This window comes from Euprymna scolopes, chromosome 42 (assembly GCF_053919585.1).
Source record: "Euprymna scolopes isolate OS-2025 chromosome 42, ASM5391958v1, whole genome shotgun sequence".
Lineage (NCBI taxonomy): Eukaryota > Metazoa > Mollusca > Cephalopoda > Sepiida > Sepiolidae > Euprymna > Euprymna scolopes.
The window spans coordinates 43,411,104-43,434,713 of record NC_136523.1 but is presented as its reverse complement, the minus strand read 5'-3'; the positions used below and the strand labels follow the sequence as shown (position 1 = coordinate 43,434,713).

The 23,610-nt window shown below is 35.1% G+C and overlaps 1 protein-coding gene across 1 annotated transcript in view; it reads left to right on the top strand.

Moving 5' to 3' along the window:
- The first annotated feature begins 1,698 nt into the window (after nucleotides 1-1,698).
- Nucleotides 1,699-23,610, top strand: part of LOC145267056 (uncharacterized) — a 103,789-nt gene continuing 81,877 nt past the window's right edge. Inside the window, exon 1 of the mRNA XM_080123001.1 lies at nucleotides 1,699-3,423. Within this exon, the coding sequence (XP_079979127.1) occupies nucleotides 1,838-3,423 (1,586 nt within the window). The 5' untranslated portion in view covers nucleotides 1,699-1,837. The remainder of the gene's footprint in view (nucleotides 3,424-23,610) is intronic.

The following is a 23,610-nucleotide window of genomic DNA, read 5'->3' as shown; positions in this document are numbered from 1 at the left end:
GTTTTTTCGACAAAACATTCAAACAGGCAGCTTGAACAAGAGGGAGCTCATAGTTTTTTCAACAAATGCGTACTTGTGTGTTTTTGCCAGTGAGCGACCAAGAATATCCAAGGGTACCCTAAAAACAAATACAGCATTTAAATTTTTCGCCAACAACATTTTTCAGATATTAAGCAATATAATTCCTTATGTTATAAATGGTGGCCATTGTTGTACATGCAAGCGCGTGAATATTTTTTGGCGTGCACACGACAAAAATATGCGCGCTACCACTTTTAACATAAGGAACTACATTGCTTAATATCCGGAAAACTACTTATTTGCGGAAAATTTAAATGCAATACTCGTTTTCAGCATACCCGAAAATCGTCACTTTAAAGGAAAATGTTAAATAAAAATTTACCAGTAATTCTAACGGAAAATTGAGTACAATTGCACCTTTTCTTAAATATTATAAAGTAGAGGATGAAGAGTTCACACACAGGGAACATAAGTCGGAACGCAAATTGTAGTTTAGAGCGATTGATTTTTTTTTTTTTTTTTTTACTAAAAACGCAATAGCAGTTGCTCTACTCGATGAATTTTCGTACTTTTTGGATATATTACTATTTTCGACATGAATTGTTTTTGCTTAAAACGACATAGTTAAGAAAAAAAATTGATCAGTCGACTTTATCTTAACAAGCACCCTGTTTTCTTCTCCTCATACTTCCACTCAAGTGCATTCTCTAGTTTTTACCTCCACCTCAATACTTTTATCTGTTACTTCTCCCCTTCCTTCTTTTTTATCCCTCTCTCTTTAATTGCTACTACCACTATCACTTTAACACTTAGTCTTATTTTTTACTCTCTCACTCACACTGTCTTTTTAAACTCTCTCTCTCTCTCTCTCTGTCTCTCCCCCCACCTCTCTCTCTCTCTCTCTCTCTCTCTGTTATTGTATTCCCTCCTCATATTTTCACTCATTCTTATATGTCTTTTCGGTTCTTATTTAGGATTAAAACTAATTGAACAAACAAAAAAATACAGAAAAATCTCTATAATGTACGTACCCGTCAGGGAACGAAGATGTCATATTCCAAAAATCACGTAAATCAATCAAGTAGTTTTATTTTTAAATAAGAAAATCAAACTTTGAATAAGCAAAAAGGAGCTATCTCGTTACGCCATCTGTCAAAACAACAACAAAAAAAACAAAAAAAAACAAGGGCTGGTAAGTCCACAATAATTAAAACATGCGGAATCAGCTTATATTGCATATTCCAAAAATCACATAAATCTATCAGTTTGTATTTTTTTATAAAGAAAATCATTTTTAACGATTTTCTTATAAAAATAACTAATTGATCAATTTGCGTGATTTTCTTTAAATATGACATTTCAGTTCCGTGACGGATACGTACATAATAAAGATCTTTTCTGCAATTTAGTTTTAAAAAATAGGTTGAATTCTAAATAAGCACCCTTCTTTTTTCTTTCTCCTGTTTTCATCTGTTGCGCCTCCTGTTTCCTCCTCTTCCTTTGACTTTTCCTTTTATCACACTCCTCTTTCTATATGTACTTGCTACCAACATCTGTCTCTCTCTCCCCCTCCGTCTATAAATATGCATAAAAATCACCTTCCCAGGCAAAGGTGGCCATTTTATTTTCTCCCCCTCTATTTACCCCTCCCACTTTCTCCTTTTTTTTTCTCGTCACGTGACGCACCTCTGCCCGTAACGGTTTCACATTTTGGAGATGTCACTGTCAGCGCCATGTCCATCATGTGTGTTGCTGCCTCGGCCTCGTCGTCGCCTTTGTTGTGGTCCTCGTCATTGTCGTAGCCTGCACGCTTACTATGACCCAGGCTCTTCCCCACATCGGCAACATAGTCGTGTTTGAGGCCTCCACCGGCGACAACTGGTCGCAACAACGCCACAACAACGATGGAGGTACAGCAATCGCGGTGGGAGCCGAAGGAGGAAACACTACTAGCAACAACAACAACAATCTACTGCAACCCCATCATCATCATCACCAAAACAGCCAAGATTTACTCCAAAATAACCCCAAAAATACCAGCACAAGTACTCAAAGCATTCTCGGAGATACAGTTTTTACCTCTATATACGCTTTTTCTACTATTAACCCCCCAAATAGTAGTAACAGAAGCATTAGTTGTAGTAGTAGTAGTAGTAGTAATACAACTAATAATATATATACTACTGCAACAACAACAACAACAGCAGCAAACAACGGCTCTAACAACAACAACAACAATAATATTATTATCCCTATTTCGGCACCATCTTCGTCGTTTTTCGCGACGATTTCTTTACCAAATTCTGGCCATACTCAAAACGTTGGGCCCTCAGCAGCGTCGACAAGTCAGAGTGTTCTGGTCCCCACCTCGAGCATCGATTATAACCCCAACCCTGATCCTAAGCCCCAAACGGCGACAGGGGGCCACCCCTATGGTGGCGACCCCTTGTTGATGAATCCCCATGCCGCCGCCGCCGCCACCACGACTGGAGGACACCGGCTTTTATTGCTATTACAGCAACAACAACAACTACAGAATGATAATAATAACACGACATTACCAGTATCAGCGTCTAATAACAAAAACACAAACACATTAAGTATAACACCGCCACTATCATCATCATCATCATCGTCGTCATGTTCATCAGTGTTATTCGTATCATCACCATCATCGTTATCATCATCGTCTAAAATAAATAAGGATAATAATAACGTTAATAACAATGACATCATTTCTTCTTCATCATCATCTAATAACAATATTATTATTAATAATAACTTATTGAAATTGGCATCTAGTCATTTGTCAGCTTCCCATGGAGGTAAGGGGGTGCGAGAACATAACACAGCTGTCACTTCGACGGGGAACCCCACAATAACAACATCTAATAATAATAATAAGAGCAGTAACAACTCTAATAATATTACTACTAATACTAATTTCCTTAAATCCTCGCCGGGTTTGAGCATCTCTTCGTCCTCTTCCTCGTCTTCATCTTCATCTTCTCCCTTATTATCGACCTCCTCCTCGTATCTACTGACGTCGTCGTCGGCGTCTTCTTGCTCCTTCACCTCATCGTCGTCCTTGCGGACTACGAAATCGCCGTCCACTGCCTGCCCCCTCGCGGGGGCCAACCTTCTGCTCCCCTCGTCGCCGAGGGCCGACCCCTCATCCACGAGAAGATTCCGAGGTTTGGCAGGGTCGAGGGGAGCCTGCTCCTCTTCCTCCTCCTCGGCGGCGGCTGGCGAAGCGACAACGGTGACAACTACAGCAACTGCAACGGCTACTCCGCACCCCAGCTCTGGGGAGGAGGGTTACCCCCGGATCTCTAGAGCCACCCCAGAGGACGGCAAGGAACGCCTTGCTTCGATCGAAGAAAACCTAGAGTCGTCAATAAGGTAAGTAAACACTCTGGCCAAGATCACAGTGTAGTATCTGTTCTGATGCTATACGTCAGTACGTCACCTTTTCTGTTCTTGGCAGTTCCTTCATGACTGAGACAATTGTTTTTGTTTCTATCTAGAGTGCTCCTTATTGGGGGGCTAAATTTTCCTCACATTAAAAACCGACTTTGTGTTTAACTCTGCCCTCATGGGGAGGCAAATAAATAGAAACAATTTAAAAGAAAGTGGCGCTTTTTTTTGGTGTTTGTTTGTTTTATTATGTAAAATTATACTATTTGCCCCCACGCTAGAATTGAAAAAAAAAAACATTGACAATTTATAAAAATCGTGGTTATAGAAGAATACGAGAAAAGAACATCTGTTTAGTCATTAAAAATAGTTTTATGTTAAATTCTGAATCTGACATTTTGTAGTATAAGCAATAAAACGGAAAAACAGTCAATAAATTGGCAGAAATATCGCAATAAATTCCACGGTGATATATATTAGGTGGGTTTCAACCATTATTTTGTTTAATTTTCGAATTTTGATCGATTATCGAGACTCCAAAGATGACCGTCTCATGTTCACCATTTTTTCTTGTTCTAACATAACACTCCAGCGCTCTACTTGTGTTTCAAACTAAATACACGCTTTAAAATATGTTAAAACATAAAGCACATATCCAGGTAGGTAGAAGAGTAACTTATCTTTCTTTTGATAACATTTGTTTATGATATATATATATATATATATATATATAGGGTGAGCCAAAAGTAGGTGGACAGGTTAGGGCTCTAATAACTGATACATAAACCTATTCAAAATGCTGTCTCCTGTCCACCTACTTTCGTCTCGCCTTGTGTGTGTGTGTGTATATATATATATAAATATATATATATATATATATATATATATATACCACTTTTTAATTTTGTTGTCTACAAAATGCCTGAGGGAGCATTCTATTCGAAGTCCAGTTAGCATTATATATCTAAAATTGAGAAAAACACGCTTGAAAAGTTTCGGTTTTAAACCCGACACCAGGTAAAATTCGGTGACCATTTTGTTTTGTTTCGGTTTCTTCACATAACTTTGACATTTTCCAAACGCGCTTTTCTCAATTTTAGGTGCATAATACTAACAGGATTTTTAATGGAAATGATTCCTCGTTCATATATATAACGAAAACAAGGTACTCCTGCAGTATTTTACCCACCGATTTCACGATCTTAGCCGAGCGTTGACGAACGCTTTCGGCGTTAACGCCGACGAAAGCCGAGAATTCGGAGCTACGGTGCAAGAACGCTAAAAGTATGTGAATAGCAACAACATTACAAGGAAAAGATATTACACACACACACACAACAAAATGGATAAAATTAATACAAAAAATTTGGATAAAATAAATCACAAACACTTACCGTAAGTTTTTTTAAAGTAAAATAAATTTATTTTGTTGAATATTTTTTTTTTTTTTTTTTTTGGTTCATTTTGTTTTCCGATAGCTTTTTTTGGGGGGGGGGGTAAGCAACAGTAATAAACACTTCAATGCTTTTTTTTTTTTTTTTTTTTTTTTTAACAAAACGTTATTAAACAGTAACAATGTTTTTTTTGCTTTTTTTTTCAGTAATGTTTGTAGGGGGGGGACAACAATTACTGTTTATCTTTAGTTTCGACTGGAAGATTTTCTACTGACTGTAGAGAGGCAAAGTAGGGAGCAAAGGGTTTTCAGAGGATGTGGAAAGAAGCTCCTTCCCAAACCGGGTAGCCTTCCGCGATTTGATTTATTATGGAGACAAAAGGGTTGTGTCCAAATTTTTGTCTCCACATAAATTCGCATAAATGTTTCCAACAGCTCCCGGTTTTTTTTTTTTGTTTTTTTTTATCGCTAAATTAAATAGCTGAAATGAAAGGCTGTGTATTTTTACTTTGAACAATAAAATAACTGAAATGAAACGCTATGTGTGTAATTTCAATGAAAATTATTCGTCTGCTGCGCGTTCGTTTGAAGCGCCCTGATTGACTGATTGAGTATCGTACCGCTCGCCATGTTCCGGCGTTTTCCGACGGATGTCGATCAACGCTCGGCTAAGATCGTGAAATCGGTGGGTAAAATACTGCAGGAGTACCGAAAACAATAACGTGAAACTATTTTTAGTCAAGAAGTAGATTCTTTTATGGAGTTCTTCAATGACCGCGCTCTTTATAAATTGTCAAAAAATATTTTCAAGTCATTGTAGGGTTTTAGGTTAGTTAACTAACAATTTTTATTAGTGACAAATTCCGTGCGTTTGGAGGTGGGTGATGTAAGGGGGGTACATATTAGATAACTATGCGTTGTTACATGATCTCGCCATCCGAACTTAGGGTTAGTGATAAAAAAGGGTACTTATGCACTTTTGTTACCGCGCCATTTTTTTTAAAATCGTATTTTCAAGTTAAATTCATGTTTTACGATATCTTGTATATTAAATTGTTAAGTGAAAGTACAGAATAGGTACAAAACACCTAACGTTATTATTTCAGCACGGTCCGTAAACTTCAGATCTTCCACTTTAAATTTTGGGTACTTATGCAGATCCGTGCTTAAATAATAACGTTATTATTTAAAAAGCCATTTTTAACATGAGGAATGGAGGGTGTTTTGTACCTACTCTGTACTTTAACCTTCCAATTGAATAAAAATATATAATAAAACTTTAATTAAACTTGGAAATACGATTTAAAAAATAGCGCGGATCACTCTCTGCATTGTGCATTAACACCAAATTTTGTAATGATTTTTATTTTTAATTTATTTTTTTTTGTTTGCTTGCACCAAGTTTTCTAGTATCCACACGTAATTGCCTAAAAAAAAGTAGAATCTATTTTTTCTTTTTGTCGATTTATTTGAGAGGATTTACAGCTATATCTCTTTTTTATTTTCTACCTTTTGTGTTTTGTTATTTTGAATTTTGGTGTTTGTTAAAATAAAATCGACAGATCGATTTTTTAATATGTTGTTTTAAGCAAAAATGACAGTACTTACTTGTCATGTCGAAAATAGTAATATATGCAAAAATTACGAAAATTCATTGAGTAAAAAATGATTTATAGTTAAAAGTAATTTTTACGGAAAATTGGGAGAAATGGCGTTTTCCCTAGATGTAAACACCTTGAAGATTACGAATACAGGGGACATACTTATCTTTCTTTTCACAACTGTAATGGTCTACGTTTTGTTTTAGCCGAGAGTGATAGACTTTTTTTTTTAACTAAAAACACAATAAGCAGTTGCAGTTCTACTCGGTTAATTTTCGTAATTTTTTGATATATTACTGTTTTCGACATGGCTATTGAGGAAGTACTGTTTTTGTTGTAAACCACATATTAAAAAAAAAAAGAAGCAAAAACGGCCTGTTGACTATCAAGTTTTATTTTGATTTCGGTAGTTCGAATTGAATTGTCTCCATAACTCTGTACTTGCTCCCTGGATTCCTGCTGATTTGACGTCGTATTAATATAGTAAAATAAACCCTCATTTTAAAGTTAAAAATACTTTATTTACGTTTTTAATTATCCCTGTATTTTTCTATGGTGTTGACGTGCAAATTGTACAACTCGAATTTCCTCTTTATTTTCCCCTTGACAGAGTGGAAGCAAAGCGTATTTTAGTAAAAAAAATTAATTCATAAAGACATTTTTTTAATTGTGGCACCTGGCAAATATACCCGGTGGACCAAGTGCAAAAGGGGTGCAAACAATTACACTTAAAGGAACAGTTATTAGAATCTTAAAAAAAGATCTCTTGGTTGGAATGTATGGGATTATGGATGAATTGCTCGCATCCAGAAGAATGCCACATCCGCAGCTAGAACAAAACAAAATTTAAAAAAAATGATTTAGAATTATATATATATATATATATATATATATATATATAATGTATATATATATTTATTAAAATTTGAATTACGTGTGAATTACAGCATAATTACGTTGACACACTGGTTCCCGCTGGATTACCGAAGTTAAGCAACATTAAACCTGGTTAGTACTAAATGGGTGACGATTTGGGACTTACAGGTGCTGTGCTGTATGTACTCTCCGCTTATCTCGGCATTGTTTCCAGTCGTTCTGGACTTCTCCTTGCCACAGAACTTAAACAGTGCCGATTCAGGAGAGGTGTGGTTGGGATTGTGCAACCCTTGCATCATAATTACATGCGCAGCTGTCCCACCAGGGGGTATCCTTTGTCTTTCGAGATTGGACGGAGGCATTATATAGATTTTTGACTTGAAATAAACTCTGCAGTGAAACAGCGGTGAACTTTTTTTTTTATCAGTTCAAGTTGGAGTTGAGGCATCCTACTGGATGCAAAACATTCACCTGCTAACTTTTGTATTTCAACCAAAAGATTTTTTTAAAGATTCTGATCGTCCCTTTACGTGCAATTGTTTGAATCTCTTTTGCACTTGATTCACCAGGTATATTTGCCAGATAGTTTTTAAAAATTCTTTTTTTTTTATGAGTCCAATTGCTTCTATAATTATTGGAATGATAGAGATCTTCCTAAGATTCCAGTTTCTTTTCATCTCATACATAAGACCTTGGTTTGGTGTAACCATACTTTGGTGTATGCTCTGCATTGCTCTTTTAAATATGATTTTAATCGACATCTCACTCCCCACACACATAACAAACTTCGATTAAAAGCTTGCTGAAAACTTTGGAGGAGTCATACCGGAGAACATTGTCGATGTACACGATAAACCAGCGACACAGATTGCAAGAATCAAAAGAAAAAAATACACCGAAATGGAGATAGACAAGAGAACAAGGATGGAAACAAAATAAGCGAGCAGGGAAGTTCCTAGAGGAGTTGAACCAGGAGTACATAGACAAGGATGCTTCACTCCAATGGCTCAAGAGTGGGAGTCTTCCATTTGGTGAGAAAAGACTCATTGTAGCCGGGAAAGATCAGGGCTTACTGACAAATGGATTTAAAAAAAAAATGTTTGGCCTACAAACAAATGACCAGTGTAGGTTTTGCCACTCAGCGATTGAAAGCCCAAGCCATCTAATGTCTGCATGCCCAATCTTATTGGCAGATGGCCATTACACTGCCCGTCACAACAAAGTATGTAAGTACCTCCATTGGAAGATCCATGGAGAGATGCAACTTGACAGATCAATGAACATCTGGAAACATGAACCACCACCGATAACATCAAACGGAAAAGTGACCGTGTTCTACGACAGACATACAGGCAGGCAGATACATAAAAGACAAGGCCATCAAACCAGATATTGTTATATGGAACAAGCCTGAAAGAACTGCGCTCATTATCGATGTCACAGTCCCAAACAGAACTGAACGGGAAAAGATAACAAAATATCAGGACCTAAAAAATGATCTATAAACGACATGGTCTCTAAAAGAAATAAACATTATACCGGTTGTGATAGGAGCAACTGGCTTAATAAAAAAGAATCTCCAAAAATACTTAGAAGCAATCCCTGGAAGACCAAGCTGTAACGAAATACAAATAGCAGCCATAAAGGGAACAGCATCTATTCTTAAAAGAGCCCTCGGATATAAATTTAAATCATAACAGAATCAAGTGTTAGCTCCAGGAGGGAGCCCCTTGATCTCTTAAAACTTACTGAAGGAAAATAAATAATAAAAAAAGGGAAATATCTATCTATCTATCTATCTATCTATCTATCTATCTATCCTTCTTTTCCCCTGTCTTCCTTCCTCCCCTAGCTCTCCTCTCTCTCTCTCTCTCTCTCTCTCTCTCTCTCTCTCTCTCTATATATATATATATATATATATATATATATATATATATATATATATATATATATATTGTGTACAGAAAGTTTTTAGATGAGACAAGTCATGTGTACCGTCGGTTTCAAGCCCTAATTATCGGGCTTGAAACTGACGGTACCAATGACTTGTCTCATCTCACAACTTTCTGTACAAAAAATATAAATACGCTCTTATATTTCGTATTTTCCTTTTAATTGAGCACTCTGCTGAATTTCTTTTTCCAAAAAAATTAATAATATATATAATATGCAGGGTGAGCCAAAAGTAGATGAACAGTAAAAAAAAACATTAAAAAAAAATATAAAATCGCATTAATAACACACACACACATATATATTTACTATAATAATTATTAAATACCTACAGACACTAATATTTCATCCTTTTGAGAATCATCAGTGTAGGGTGTCACGATTAACCCGATATACTTTGTGTATGTATGTATATATATATATATATATATATATATATATATATATATATATATATATATAGTTTTAGGGCCCCGAAACATGCATGTACGTAGATTACTGTTTTATATATATATATATATATATATATATATATATATATATATATATACACCAAGTTAAAGGTATTCAAAAGAAAAAGCTCGTGAATTAAATCGAAGTTATTAAGAGTGCTCAATAAAAAGAGCAAAGTATAATATTTTTATTTAAGGACATTTTGGAACTAGACAATTTAGAATATGTCTTTAGCGATACAAAAAGAACAACAAAAACTAGCAAGATTCCATTTTGTAAAAATTTGGATTATGCCAACCTCTACACATTTCAAACCTGTATTTTTTCCATATTACATGTGCAATATTAAGTAGATTTTAACTTAAAATGATTCTTCAATTAATAATATTAAAATAAAAAACAACAAAATCATTTTTATCGCTTATACACATTTTTTTGATTATTTGAAGCCGTCGAGCTTAACATTTCCTCATCTATATACACACACACACACACACACACACATATATATATATATATATATGCCGAAAGAGAATTTTTTTAAAACAACCCCATTTAAATGCCGCTATTTATTTGCCCTTCCACGAGGGCAGAGTTAGACACAAGGTTCGTTTTTGATGTGAGGAAAATCCAGCTCCCCAATAAGGAGCAACCTGTATAGGAACAAAAATAAATATTGTCTCAGTCAAGAAGGATTTCTCCTCCACTGACCGAGGACAGAATAGGTGAAGTATAGTATCAAAACAGATACTACACTTTGTTCCTGGCCCAAAGTCAAAGTGCGATGCGGCGTTTGTTCAAATAAAATAATAAGCCCTTTTTTTTTTTCTTTTATTTATTCACATTCTTTGGTCTTTGGCTAGGATCAAAATGTAGTATCTGTTCTGACACTATATTTCGTCTTTTTGTCCTTAGTCAGTGAAGGAGACAAATCTTTTTTTTTTTTTTCCGCATCCAGGGTGCCCCTGCCCCTCCTCCCATTTTGGTGAACTGTATTTTCATCGTATTAAAAACTGACTCTGTGCCAAAGTCTGCACTCGTGGGGAGGCAAGTAAATAGTAATATTATTTGACAAAAAAAAAAAAAAAAAAAAAAATTAAGAGAAAATGAATCTGATACAAAACTGCTTTATGCCAAACATTTACCCTCGTGGGGAGACAATTAGCTAGAGGAGAACCGCGAACGCAAATGTCAAAATTCGTTTTAATTTATGGATTTTAGTTTTCATTAATCACTGTCAAATATTATCCCCTTCTTCTTTTTTTTAATGCTATTTAAATAAATAAATAAATAAACAATTTTCTTTGAAAAAAACACCCCAAAACCTCCTCTTTTTAATTCTGCTAAAAAATCCAAACAAAACGAAATGTCAAATAATGGCAAGTGCCCGTTTCCCCCCTTCCTTCGTCTTTGTAATACAAAATAAGGCTGGTCACAAAATGAGGGACCAGTTCTTCGAAATGACCCGCAACGATTTGACCTGATACCCTTTCCTGCACCCCAAGGGTCAACATGACAATTTTTAATTTCGATAATTTTAATAAAATTTTCATTAAAAAAAACCCAACTCAATCGTTTAAATTCTACGCGATTCTCTCTTATGTATATAAATTAGAAGATCCGCAAAATATGCCCCGATTTTGTGACCAAAAAACCCTAAAAATACGATTAATGACAAAAAAGATGTTTAACATTTTTGTTTTAGAATATAGATTTGCAGCTGTTTTATGTATGTTTATAAATTTGAAATTCATTTTTTATTTCTTTACTAATTATTGTTTTTGTTTTATGATAGTAAAAAAAAAAAAAAGAAAATAGAAAACAAGTTTCAATATTTTTTAACGAGCTTAAACAAAAGAAATGCCATACATTTTATATATTTTTTACAACCAAATTTACATTTAAAAAAATAAAAATAAAGTCGTTATTTAATTATTCTAAACTTAAAATTTAATATTAATTTGGTTACGTTTTAAAAATTTATTATTTCACCTAAAGATTTCCTTTGATGGAATTTAAACGCAGTTTTTATTTTATTTTATTTTATTTTATTTAAAAAAATGTTTTTTTTTGTTTTTTGTTTTTTTACTCGCGTTCACCCCTGACAAGGCATATCACCACTTGAACGTAAGGGGCTACTATTTGCACTATGCCTAGAAATGATTAACAAGATGTTGGTTTACGTTACATTTAAACTTTTGCATGTCAGTACAGTCAGGGAAGTAGGTAGCGAATTCCAATGTCTAGCAATTCGAGGGAAGAAACTGTTGGAGTAGAAAGCTTTGTGGCACTTAGGGGACCTCAACCGTAAAGGGGGGAGATTTTGTTGCTAAGCTGGTTCGGGTTATCATATGTTTATACTGCTATTTCAACCAAGCTCTACTCATATATTGGTATTTATTTGCTTCCATGAAAGCAAAATGTGACACAAGGTCGTTTTTAACGTGGGGAGAAAACCAGCTCCCCCAAAAGGGGCACTCTGGAAGTAGGCAAAATAAAAATCGCCTCGGTATAGAAGGGTTTCCTCTCTATTAACTAAGGACAAATTGAGTGTAGCATCAGAACAGATACTATAGTTGGATCTTGGCCCGACGGTCAGATATTTTTTTTCTATGTATTGAGCACTGTTGAAAAAAGAAGTGAAACAAATAACATGTGAAACGTAAGTATGCAAACCGTTGTCAAAAATGTTGGAAAAAAAGGATTCTTCACCAGTGTTCACACTAATATTCATATAAAATAACGCTCCGTTGAAGTTTAAAAATAAAAATTTTTAATTAAGAAAACGTCTCAAATTGGAAAGTTAAATGAGAAAGGGGGGAAAAACCCCCAACAAATCTGTATAGAAAACAGAAAGAAACAAAAAACGTCTCATTATGGAAATAGATTGAAGACGGGGGTGGTTGTCTGACTTGCTATGGATTTCTCGATTCCTTTAACTACTTGAAATGGATTTTTATTGCAGTTTTTTACTTGCTATCTTTTGTGTGATGGGATTAATATATATATATATATATATATATATATATATATATATATATATATATTAGTGATGAGACGATTACAAAATTTTACCTGATTCTGATACAATTATCGATTCTGTTTCAAATTCCGATTCCGATACAAGTACTGATTCAGATTTTTTTTACATTTCTAAATATAAAGTTTTTTTTTTTGTTTTTTTTTTTTTCAGGTGGGTAGAGGGTAGAATTACTGCGAAAATTCATGTAATGTATATATATTTTTGCAAATGTAAAAATACATTTATTGGTATAATCTATAGATTTTAGTTTTACTGGTAGTTTAAAATCGATAAATATTTATACTTTCATCATTAATACGAGTCGTGGGAAATAACATTTTAAACAAAGCCTAATGAAATAAAAACAATAGATGGAATCATTTCGGGTATTGGAAAATAGGCACAAGTTTTTTTCGATTCCGATACTGATTCCAAATACTCTGAAAAGTTCTGATTTTTTTCGATTTGCAGTTCACATTCCCTATTAATTGTCCAATCCTAATATATATATATATATATATATATATATATATATATATATATATATATATATATATATATACATCTTTAAAAGTGAAATTGTATGTGTACATTTCCCTACCAATCTACTCTGTCAATTTTCAGTCTACAGACTCGAGATTTGACATAATGGGTATTGAGATTTGGGAAAATCTTTTTAATCAGTTTTCAGCCAGAAATTTGGCTGTCAAGAGGTTAAAGTTCAACGATTTGACCTTTGAAAACTCTACCAAACTCCTCTGCCAATGTTTGGTCTAAACACTTGAAATTTAAGATGTAGGTTACTTGGATTAAACTTTTTAATTTGATTTGAGCCCAAAACAATTAATGTTAAGGGGTCAAAATTGGTGTCAAATTTTTAAAAAATTGGCATCTGCAATCTCTACCAAATTACTCAGCCAAATTTGGGTCTAGACATTTGAAATTTTACATAAAGTGTATTCAGACATTGGACAAGCTTTTTCATCGGTTTTTGGCCCAAAATTTGGCTGCTAAGGGGTCAAAGTTAAAAAAAAAAGTTGACCATGGCGGTTTCTAGCAAACTATTCAGCCAATTTTTGGGTCTAAACACTTGAAATTTTACATAAAGGGTATTCAGACATGCAACAAGCTTTTTAATCAGTTTTTAGGTGAAAATTTGGCTGCCAAGAGGTCAAAGTTGAAAGAGTTGACCTTTGTAGACTCTATCAAACTCCTTTGCAAATTTTAGGTCTAAACACTTGATATTTTAGATGTAGGTTACCTGGACATGAGTCAAACATTTAAATATATAAATACATATGCACATATAGTTATGAACAATGCATAAGGTCCGAGCAAAGCCAGGCTAAACTGCTACTATATATATATATATATATATATATATATATAAGTGAAATTATCTGTCTGTGTGTGTACATTTCCCTACCAAACTACTCTGTTAATTTTTGGTCTACAGACTCGAGATTTGACATAAGTGTTATTGAAGTTTGGGAAAATCTTTTTAATCGGTTTTCGGACAGAAATTTGGTTGTCAAGGGGTCAAAGTTCAACGATTTGACCTTTTGAAAACTCTACCAAATTTACCCAAATTTGGATCTAAACACTTGAAATTTTAAATGTAGATTACTTGGACATGGGTCAAACTTTTTAATTTGATTTGAGCCCAAAACAATGAATGTTAAGGGGTGAAAATTGGGGCAAATTTTAAAAAAGTATGACCTCTGTGATCTCTACCAAATTACTCAGCCAATTTCTGGTCTAAACATTTAAAATTTTATATAAAGGGTATCCAGAGATGGGGCAAGCTTTTTAATCGGTTTGGGTTGAAAATTTGAGCTGCCAAGGGGTCAAAGTTCGAAAAATTTGACCTTTGCGGTGTCTAGCAAACTACTCAGCCAATTTGGAGTAAACATTTGAAATTTTACATAACGGTACTCAGATATGTGGCAAGCATTTTAATCAGTTTTGGGGCAAAAGTTTTGTTGCCAAAAGGTTAAAATTGAAAGAGTTAACCTTTACAGATTCTACCAAACTCCTCCGCCAATTTTGGGTCTAAACACTTGTAATTTTAGATGTAGATAATTTGGACATGGATCAAACTTCTTATTTTGATTTGAGATCAAAAAAATAAATCTGAAGGGGTAAAAGTTAAAAAAAAAATTTACCTCTGCAGTCTCTAACAAATTACTTAGACAATTTTTGGTCTAAACATTTTAAATTTTACATAAAGGGTATTCACACATAGGGCAAGTGGTGAACAGTACATAGGGCCCGAACAAAGCCAGGCTGAACCGCTAGTATATATATATATATAAATAATATATAATAATATCTGTTTTAATTTGAATACCATTAAAGGGGTAAGTGACACATTAACACTAACAGAGGCCCCTGCTGAAGTGAATTATGTCTTTAATGGATGGACCACTTTCATACCCATCAAAGACAGTGTATGCTTTTCCATATCTAGTTGTGGCAGATCTCATCAATTTTTTTTTGCCATGGGAGGCGTTAAAGTAGTGCTCCACCATCTAAGAGATACCGTGGATCTGAAGACTGTAGGCCTGATTGTACAGCGGAAGTCAGTTCCCATATTGTGTCTGCCAAAGCCATTTTTTTTTTTTGCCTCTCATGATAGTCCGAAATAATCAAAAAGTGCAGGCGGGTAACCACACAGCTAATACTTGAAATTTTCTTGCTGCTGTTGAGTTGAGGGTTCATTAGTAGATAGCACACACAGTCTCTGGGATAGGAGTTATGGATCAGTCTCAACTGCTTCATCTTTAATTTATTTATTGCGGACTATTATCCTCATCTTTCTTAGTTGTTGTTTCATGACGTTTCGGCCAACTATTCTGCTGGTCTTTGTCAGGTGTTAACCGCGACGGTATAGGAACTCCAAATCTCCTAACTGCATTCTCAGCAATTACTGCCATCCATAGTTGTTGTCGTCTCATCACATTTTGGCCAAGTAAGAAAGATGAGGATAATAGTCTGCAATAAATTAATAAGTAATACTCATCTCAATAAATTCCAATTAATTAATATATATGCTTCATCTTTGCTGAGCGAAATTTTTGACCCAAGTGTAATTGCCTGATACTTTTTTTAAACGTGGTGTACTCGTGGACATTTTCTCTAACCATTGAAGCTATGATTGCCACTCCTATGAAATTTGCTCTGTCCACATTCACCTTTTTGTCTCCAGTTACTCCACTTGAAATGCTGTGAATGGATGGATCTTCCGTGAAATGGTCAAAATATGTCTAGAGAAACGCAAGGAACTTCCACATATCCTTCACATCTCGTTCTTTTCTTGCTAAAGTAGCTTCCTGGTGCTGGTTACTAATGCCATAACGAATGCCTGCTCGTTCTTGCATTGTAAACTTGATTTCAGCGCATGCTGGCAGAGATAGCATCCAAACCAATCATTGAATTTCGTCCATTCCTCTGCCATGAGTAAGACCTCCAGACGTCTTCATGCTTCTCATTAGCACTTGCTCAATAACCAGCTCTGTCAACAAGCCAGCCCAGTAGCAATCATTCCATCTAAGCACATGGAATCATTCAGAAAATTTTCTGGTATACTTCAGGATGTTTTTTTTTTTTCTAGCCCCTCCATTTGCTGCAAGTACTAGTAAGTCGACTGTACATATAGGACATGTCTCCTGCTGCAGTGAATATTGGCAGCATTTTCCTTACAGCGTTATGGTGCAATTCTCAGTTCCTGGTGTGCTCTGCCTTGGTAAACAATTGCAGGATGTTCACTATATCTAAATATTGAATCCACAATTTTGCTGTTCGCTGGTCAACCATTGCATCCTTCACATGGTTGATTCTCTGGGCAATCCTAGTCACAGACTCTAATGTAGAAAGTAGACCTTTCAATAGTCTCTGAGCTTCCTTCACGTCTTCATTTTGAGGAAATGACTCTTCTGCATCAGTGTTAGTTTGATCATCCTCAGTAACACGTGAAACTGGCAAATCAGAGGCTTTCACTAAAAAATGCATTCAGAGCAGCATTAACTAAAAAGTGAGCACATATGACTCTTGCAATTGCTTTGCCACTTAGCATGTGCTTGACTGTGTTTTCAACATACACAAGTTCAAAAAGTTCTTGCAATCCAGAACCTGTCATCAAATGACTAATTGACCCCAGCAAGCTCAACTGTGTATGGAGCCCATTAAGTCGCAAGACAAATGATTTCAGGGGAGAGAAATTAGGCTGTGACTTGACTATTACCATTGCTTTGTATCAAAGTGGCTGATTGAATGTTAGAATTAGTGTAATGTTGTTTTTCCAGGCTAAATCACTAATGTAACATAATGTTGGGCAGGTTGGGAGATCAAAGTCCGTGTTGATCATTGGAAAAAAACTGTGGCTGATTTGATCCAACGCTGTCTGCATTTCCTGTAAAGACGTTGACCAGTCTGAATTATGATCTTCTCTCCACGTTGTTCAGAAGCTCTGTTGATGGAATTGATTCTCTTGTGGCTGACGATCAATGTTTCTTCATTACTGGACAGTTCATTGTTGCAAATAGCACCTCTTGTCAGTATCCATAAATCCAGATACTTGATTTTGACTAACCTGAAATTAGAGTCTCACAGAATATTAAGCTTCTGCAGTAATACATCAAAAGAGACAAAAATAAGGTATAAGAAGTTATAATTATATTTAAATTTATGAAAACTGTTGGTTTTATCCAGTTTCACATTATTACATTTGTAATTTTTGAAGATGAATTTACAGTAATTCAGTTGAGAGAAGGGAGGCTAGAATCGGCGTCAGTCTTTAAAAATGGCAGCTGTTGACCACTTTCAGCAAGGTTATTTGTGGTAAACTTTTTTTTTATCTGAAAGAAAGGTCATTCATGCGCAACATCCAAATTAAAAACCTTTGTTTGCAATTTGTTTGAGGTTCAGCCAAAACTCAGCTAAATTAACTGGACTATAGTAGATGGTCTGCAAGAAAAAAAAAACAGTTTGCATCAAACAGAAATGGAATCATGTCATCTTTTCTAAGGCGAAAATTTTATCGTTCCACCCTGTATTTTATACACCACAATACTAGGGTGTATCGTGATTAATTGAGGACACTACAATTCAACCATCTTAAAAACATACTACTCATCTACAGAACCTTTGGAATATCAACAAATACTATTTTTAACTAAATACAGTAAATCTGGCATCAATTGAAATGAACGGCTCTCGTCTTGTGGAGGCTCCATGTTTTGACAAGCTTCTGGGCTTGACCTTTACTCTTGATCTGAAATGGAACACATGCATCAAATCCATGGCCAAGGTCACTGGAAAAGTGGTGGGATCCTTCTACCGCTCCAGTATCTCACTGATGATGCAGTTCTCTACATATATAAAAGCCAGGTACGGCCGATGATGGAGTACTGTTGCCACATTTGGGCAGGAGTTGCTAGAACCAGCTTATCCTGCCTTGACAGAGTTCAAAATAGACTTTGTAGCTTAGTGGGGGATGCCCTTTTCTCTTCCCTGCAACCTCTTTCCCACAGAAGAGACGTGAGCCTGTTTCTGCTTTATCATTATTTTCATGGCAAGTGCTCGTCTGAGTTCCAATCTGTAGTCCTCGCCCTCACCAAACTTTCCCGAAAAACACTCGTCTAGTTAAAACCACTATCAGTAATTTCCCCCACTCTTTATCTGTGCTTAAACCTAAATATAGACTCCATGAACAAAGCTTCTTTCTTAGAATTGCCCGCCTGTGGAACTCCCTTCCATTTCCCTGCTTTCCAGCTGACTACAATATGATCGTCTTCAAGTCCAACATAAACAAGTTTTACCAAATTTCTACTACTAACGATTACTACGAAATTGTCCCATTGACTAACATGCACTCATTAACCCTTATCCTTGATTGATCTCCGGGCCTTGATAAGTGGTGACTCTGATATAAAAAAAAAAGGGATAGAGAAAATTGTTCTTGTTAAAATAGTCAGATTTGTGCATAAAGTCTTGAATTTTCTGGTCTGCACGAAGTACTCCAAATTTTTTTTTTTTTTTTTTTTTTTTTTTTTTTTTTTTTTTTTTACTCCTGTTCACCCTTACAAGGCATATCGCCACTTGGACGGAAGGGGCTACTATTTGAGACCATGTTGTGGAAAGATTAACAAGATGTTAGTTGACGTCACATTTAAACTTCTGCATATCAGTACAGTCAGGGAAGCAGGTAGCAGGAAGGGAATTCCAAAATCTAGCTATTCGAGGGAAGAAACTATTAGAGTAGAAAGCTTTCTAGCATTTAGGGACCTCAGTAGTGAAGGGGTTCATTGGTCACAACTATTCATATCTGTTTTGTCCCTGGTCAGTGAAGGAAAAATCTTTCTAGACTGAGTATGCCCCCTTGTTTTGTTATACCATGTGTGACTTGGCAGATTATACTGAAGATTTGGTGCTACTATAGTGTGATTCTACCCTATTTTTCATGTCTAAGATGATTCTTACCAAAGGAGGATAGAAAAAGCATGCTTCTTGACACTATTTTTTTCTATTCTATAAAACATGCTGAAAAATCCATTAAACGAACTTTAAACAATCAGAATTAACAATAAGAATAGATGAAGACGCAGGGTCTTTTAAAGAGGAGGGAGGTGATAGCTCCCTCCAAAAAGAGCACTCTGGAGATGGAGACAAAAATTTAAATTGCTTGTGTTTAGTATTGGGGGGGGGGGTCCAGCCTTTGAAAGATTAGTCGATTTTCAGAAGAGAAAGTTTTTTTGTTTTTTTGTGGTGGGGTGGGGTGGGGTGGGGTATCCCTCTCAAGAGGGAGGGGCGTAAGACAACATGTAACAAGATGTTTTTTTTTTTTATCCTGAAAATCAGAATACCCTGGACCAGTGACTAATTTTCAAAAAGTCTGAAAATCCTTAGCTTACCCCTTTCCACGAGAGCAAGGTTAGACATGGGGATTTTTTTTTATGTGGAATGATATCAGATCAAGGGGAAAGGACTATCTAGACTGTCAAAAAATAAAATTTCCCCACCAAGCCAAAGAAAACCGCCACTGTTTCTATCTGCATTCTCAATGATAGCTGAATAAGACACAGGGTCTTTTAGGGATGGGAGTAGCTCCCTTCAAAAAGAGCACTCTGGAGATTGAGACAAAAATTTAATTGCTTTTATGCAGGATTCAATGACAGTACAATAAAAATAAAGTGTAACATCAGAACCGATACTACACTTTTAACATTGGAGAATCAGCAAGTTTATTTTAAATCCTGGTTAGTTACATTTTCATCCCAAATAAAGTATGTTGAATGTGAAAGACCTAAATAACTACTGTAAATTAAGAGTCAGATTTGTAGGGGGCATCCCGACTGAAGAGTTGTGTAGCATGGTGTTTCTTCACATTACATTTAAATTTCTGCATTTTCATACAGGAGAAAATTGTAAAGACTAGCTGTTTGAGGAAAGAATCTGTTGGAGTAGAAAGTCCTCTGATGTTTTGGGAGCTCCACAATAAATGGATTGAATTTAGCTATTGTCTAGTACATTTACATCGAAGGGGGAGGGGCACCAGAGAAGCAAGTTTGAACACATTCCATGAAAGCATTTGTAAAATAACCATAAGGATAGCAACACTGTGGCAATGGAGCTGGAGCTTAAGGGGCCTATAAGATTCTTTGGTGCTACTATAGTGTAATTCCTACCCTATTTTTCACGTCTAAGATGATTCTTACCGAAGGAGGATAGAAAAAGCATGCTTCTTGACACTATTTTTTTTCTATTCTATAAAACATGCTGAAAAATCCATAAAACAAACTTTAAACAATCAGAATTAACTTTGGTCATCAATATTGCAAAATTGTTGTTTCCTCCTCATCTTTCCTTTCCTAGTCACAGATATGATCTCAGAGCACGCTTCCCGCCAGTAATTAAACCAGTCAACCACAGTATTTGTTGATCTACCAGTATGGCACTTCCTTCATTGGCATCTTGATGCCCACTTGTAAACTAGCGGTAAAATTTCACAGAGCTTCAAATTACAGTGGAGCCTTCCATTCAAATTGGTATAATGGAAGAATTTGTTTCCTTTTCTAACTGACCAAACAGACTGGCACCCTTTTCTTCTACACCTCCATATTGGCACATTTTGTCCACGGACCCTCTTGTTAGTTAAAATCACTGGCTTGTCACACTTGCGCAAGAATTTTCCTCAACCAGGAGACCATGTTGAAGGAGATATTGTGTTTCCTCACTGTGCATCACTCCAGAATAAAATTTTGTAACAATATTTCAGGAGGATATGTGTGTTTAATTATGTTTCTCCACGTCTTAAACGTTTTATAAGTGAAAATGGTTGAATCAACTTAGAATGGAGATATTACATTATTTTTTTTCTCTTTTTAGTTTTTTTTTTTTTTTAATCCCCCATATTGAGGTTGGAACAAAAAATGAGGGTAGGAATCACGCTATGGTAGCACCGATTCTTTTTTTTTTTTTTTTTGACCCTTTGTAAGATGAAGAGACTTGTGATTGATGCACCAGCCCAGCTGTGGTAACAAGATTCCATGCATTGGTGAATGATAACTTTGTAGTGTAGAGATATAGGATATTGGCAGGTGTTTCTCCATGTTTTAAAGGTTAATGTTCGAATCAATTTGGAAAGGGAATATTACATTATTTGTTTTTTTCTTTTAGTTGTTTTTAAATCCCCCCATATGAGGGTAGGAATCACGCTATAGTAGCACCGAAGTTTTTACCAAAGACCTCTTCGGAATGTTTGTATGTCTGCCTAAAACTTTCGACAGAGGCAACACATTTTCACAAGATTGGTATTGTTTTGAAGCTCAACCATTCGGACGACAAATATCGAAAAATTGGCCAAGACATTAATTCCTTCACCCTCAACTCAGCAGTTTTCTACAAGGAGGGGATCGATTTTTTCACTGACATTTTTTATAGAAGAAGTTTATTCCTCTAGATCAGCCGTGTTTTATCTTTGCCAATGTATATTAGTACAAGAGGCTAATCTTGTAAAGGATGTCAATCTTCACCATGGACGGTTATTCATTGTGAAAAAGTCTGTGTTTTGTTATATGATATAGTGGGATGCATAAAAATTAGTCAAGGATACCTTGACTGGGACGTCTCTGAAAGGTGCTACACCTCTATAAACTCTGAACTTGTAGTATTGGTACCCCTATACCCCCCGACTAACCTAATATGCAGCAAAATCTCACCTCTTCACTGTTGAGGTCTCTAGATACCGGAAAACATTCTACTCTGAAAGTTTCAGTTCTCTGAATGCTAGTCTTTGGAATTCTCGTATTGTATTCTGCTTCTCTAACTGTACCAAGATTCAATATCTTCAGACAGCCTGCTGCTGCCAAATCAGGCTGTCTGAAGATATTGGATTCCTGAGACGAAATGCAGCTAACATTGCTGCTTTTTGTTTTTCTACTTCCTTTTGCAAAACTTAATTATGTTCTGCAAAAACAAAAACAACAACCCACCCTTTCTCCCTCTTTCTTCTTCCCCTTTCATTTTTTTATTTCCCTCACTTCCTGACTGATTTCCTGTTCTCATCTTGAGTGTGATTTTCACGTTTCGGTCGATGTAACCTCCAACCTTCTTCAGGTGAATCTTCAGAAGAATATCACTCTTACAATTGATTTTTGCAAGTACTCTAACCACTGCACCATGAGTCTTTGCGAATACCCAATCTTCATCTAAAAACATTCAGGAATGTAATAATAGTAATATTGGGACCTATGGAAATTCCACAGCTGCATCTTTCATATGTAATATATTGTGTCAGAATATATCTGGTTATTACAGTTTATCTCCAATATCCTTATAAGAGTTTGTGACATATTTCCATTGCATGGATGCCCGGCGTGAATGAAAACCCTACAATGTCATTATACCATTTTTTGACAGCACAAATACTATTCTTAGATCCTAGTCAGAAGATCAAGAAAGTGTATTTTAGTTTCACGTACGCCCCAAAAGCAATATCATTTTTATTTTTAATTTTTATGTCTATGTACTAATTTAATGTCTATGTACTAATTTAATGTCTATATACTAATTTAATGTCTATATACTAATTTAATGTCTATATACTAATTTAATGTCTATATACTAATTTAATGTCTATATACTAATTTAATATCTATATACTAATTTAATGTCTATGTACTAATTTAATGTCTATGTACTAATTTAATGTCTATATACTAATTTAATGTCTATATACTAATTTAATGTCTATGTACTAATTTAATGTCTATGTACTAATTTAATGTCTATATACTAATTTAATGTCTATGTACTAATTTAATGTCTATGTACTAATTTAATGTCTATGTACTAATTTAATGTCTATGTACTAATTTAATGTCTATGTACTAATTTAATGTCTATATACTAATTTAATGTCTATATACTAATTTAATGTCTATGTACTAATTTAATGTCTATATACTAATTTAATGTCTATATACTAATTTAATGTCTATATACTAATTTAATGTCTATATACTAATTTAATGTCTATGTACTAATTTAATGTCTATATACTAATTTAATGTCTATATACTAATTTAATACGCTAATTTAATGTTCGTAGTATGTTATCATCTTCTGTCCTCCTTTTTAATAAATAGGATCTCCTGATCAAATAATTTATAATCTGGAAATCGTGACACATGTACTTGTTTCGGCTATCACTGTTGATCGGTTGAGCCGGTTCCACCCATTATGTTAGTTACATCTCGAATTGAGGCCGACCATGCCCGACAATCTGATGTCACAGCAGCTGTGAGCATGAGCCATTCACGGTTCCAGTAATGTAAACTGTAGAGGTGAGGACCCAGAATTAACTTGGAGTCTTA